The sequence below is a fragment of the Apaloderma vittatum genome, unplaced genomic scaffold (genome assembly GCF_000703405.1).
Source record: "Apaloderma vittatum isolate BGI_N311 unplaced genomic scaffold, ASM70340v1 scaffold9837, whole genome shotgun sequence".
NCBI classification, from domain to species: Eukaryota; Metazoa; Chordata; class Aves; order Trogoniformes; family Trogonidae; genus Apaloderma; species Apaloderma vittatum.
This window is the reverse complement of record NW_009726703.1, coordinates 14,384-17,320: the sequence shown is the minus strand read 5'-3', so window position 1 is coordinate 17,320 and position 2,937 is coordinate 14,384. Positions and strand designations below refer to the sequence as shown.

At 49.0% G+C, this 2,937-nt stretch overlaps 1 protein-coding gene across 1 annotated transcript in view; it reads left to right on the top strand.

Moving 5' to 3' along the window:
- Positions 1-2,937, top strand: part of LOC104276916 (nuclear receptor corepressor 2-like) — a gene marked incomplete at its 3' end in the record, with an annotated part of 31,605 nt that overhangs the window by 16,666 nt on the left and 12,002 nt on the right. The window contains exon 4 of the mRNA XM_009873388.1: positions 393-459. Coding sequence (XP_009871690.1) covers positions 393-459 — 67 coding nt within the window. The remainder of the gene's footprint in view (positions 1-392; positions 460-2,937) is intronic.

Below are 2,937 nucleotides of genomic sequence, written 5' to 3'. Positions count from 1 at the left end.
GTCCTGGAGGGAACCACCTCCCACCATACAGAGACCTCTGGCTCCTGAGACCCTGTTGGGAGTTTTTCTAGATGTAAAAACGATCACAAAACAGCCCTGGCCCGTTGGTAAGAGCAGAGTGGAACGTCTGCCCCCGTTCGGTGCTGAGCACACGAGAACGATTTGAAGAATTGGGGGGTTGTGAATTTAGTTCTCAGCCTTAGTCCTGGTTTTACCAACAGATGTGGGCAAAGTTCCACGTGTCAGAGGGTTTGTTGGTCTTTCTCTAAGCTGGCACGAGGTCCCCAGATAAGGGCATTTGCGCAGACTGCTTTGGGAGTAGGCAGAGCAAGGCTTTGGATTTTAGTCGCCTCGTTAATCGGATCTCATCTTTTTTTTTTTTTTCTTCACAGAAACCAGGCAATGCGGAAAAAGTTAATTTTGTACTTTAAGAGGAGAAACCATGCTCGCAAACAGTGGGTAAGTGGTTCCCTTACACCTTATTTTACGTGTACAAAGCAGCGTAATTTATTACGTGAGAAAGAAAAGGACGTTTTCCAGCAGAGAGGGGCTGGTGCTCAGTACTTTGCCTGTTGCATTGCCGTGGCATCTCTCATGCTTAAAACTTGGATGTAAAGGAGAGGTCCCCGATCCTGCTGCAGGCAGCATCTCCCTCCGCAAATTTCCCCTGCAGAGCAAGCACGAGGGAGGCCAGTTTAATCACAGCAGAGCCCTCCATTGATCTCAGAGAGCCTATTCACAGTGTAAATGTCTATTCTGTGCGTAATTGAACCCTAAGAGAGGTATGAAACGAGCTGACTCTGCTTCCCATCAATGGTCTGAAGACTGATCTGACTCTTTCCAGCTGACCACAGAGCGAAGTTCTAGGAATTTGTGGTTTAAAATAAAAACCAAGCTCTGCGCCAGTTCATTTCTAGGCAGATTTTTGCCTGTGAGATAGTTCCAGTGTCCTTCAAGGAGATGGTTCTTGGTTAGGTAAGGGGGAAGATGAGGTTTATTATGAGACTTTGGCGATGTTTATTGCAAGTCCCTGGTGAATAGAGGAGAAAGTTCAAGTGGGATTTACAGATATATTTGTTTTCGGTACTGACAGTTGCCTGTGGTAGTTGCCAGTGGGAACTGGGTGATGAAACCAGCACAGAAGGGGAAATGCCAGAAGCAACCAATGACCCACCGGGAAGGTGGATTTTGTGGTGTCTTTCCACGAGGGAAGATTCAGCGCACAACCCAGGGCTTTGTATTTTACGGTGAAGATGTAAATCCTGATTCCTGACTCGGTGTCTCTGTTCTGGGGCAGGCTCAGGTGCTGGTATTAGCATCTTAAGTTGCAAAAGATGCAGGTTTTCTGAGCGTCTTTGGTGCTGGTTTTGAACAGAAGTGCTCCACCTGGGAGGAATTGTTGGAAAAATTCAAAGTAATCAGCCCTGGGAAGTGGTTCGAAGGCCTTACCTTTAAAAGCAGCTTCTAATAAGGCTGTTTACACTGACATTCCTGAGCCAGCAATCACATTGTTTTCTTACATTTCCCCTATTTTATAGCAATCTTCCAAAAACCACAGGTCTTGCACACCGGAGTGGTGGTTGTGCCGCCCGTTTGTGTCCGAATACACGTTTCTTTAGTCTTTTCCATAATAAAACTTCTTCCAAGTTTTTAGCAAGGTAACACCTTCAGCACAACACGATGTGGCAGCAGGTGCTGCTCGGGGCAACTCACCTGCAACAGCTGAGAACTTCTGCCATTTTGGGAAGCGGATCGATATTCCCTTCCTCAAAACAGGATTGCAAAGCTTCGTGTGGTTTTATTGGAAGCAGAAGAGAAGCACCCAGGAGCTGCTTTCTGGTGGAAATGGCCAGTTTCTGCACTAAATCTAGAGTGAGTCGGTCTATTGTGAGTGTCGAGGAGCTGGGGGAAAGGTTTAATTAGGCTGCAAGAGCGCGGTTCCTAAAATACAGCTTGCGGTAAAGTCGCCTGTCATGCAAAATAGGTGAATTTCTGCCAGCCAGTTTATTCAGTGTCCTTGAAAGGGGATTTTTCAGTTTAGGGAAGCATTTTGCCTATTCTACAAAATAGGCAACATACGGTTGCTGAATTTGCAAAGTGAATACATTTGCTGATTCTGTTTGCAAAATGGGTACGCTTAGCTATTTTTCTGCCTATTTTGTAGCAGACCCTATTTTTAGCAAAGCCCATCTACGTGCCAGCATTTCTTTCTGACTCTCTTACTTTCTGGGGTTTTGTTGCTGCCCAGGGCTGGCTGGAGCAGGGTCAGAGCTCAGTCCCTGCGGGGTCCAGCCCCAAGAGCCCCACCAGAGGAGCTGCAGGGCTTCAGCCTCGCCGACCTTGGTGGAGGCAGGAAGAAGATGTTTAATTGCTGTCGGAGGGGTGCTGCTGCAGAGAGCAAAGGGTAAAGGAAGCTCTTCTGGCTGTGAGAGGTTTCTTTCCATCAGGCAGGCAGAGAAAACTGTGGGGCTCGCATAGGAATTGGACCGGTTCCTCCCATCACCTTCGCTCTTCCCCTCCCCTCCGAAGAGCTACTCCGCTCCCTGGAGCTGCGAGAGCGTGGGCTGCGGGAGGGCTCGGGCTTGGCACAGCCTCCAAACAGCCTTCAGCTGCTACGGCGGCGTTACTATTCATCCATTTTTAGATATGCATGTCAAGTCCGATTTGGCTCGCCATCACTTACTTGTGTGATTGAGAGGCTGATGGGCTGGTGAGCCCAGCCGGGAAGGGGAGCGGAGGAAGCACTGATGCTAAAAGCCAGCACAGATTGTTGCTCAGGAGCGGACACACTTGCTTAAGGCGGCTCAGAGGATGCTTGAAGAAGGAATAGACACTTCTGCTCCTGAAGTGCCTGGCCGAGAGCTTCTCCTGGCGATGGAGCTGTGAGGATCTGGGGAGCGCACGGTGCTGCGAGGTGCCTGTGATCTCGGCTTTGTG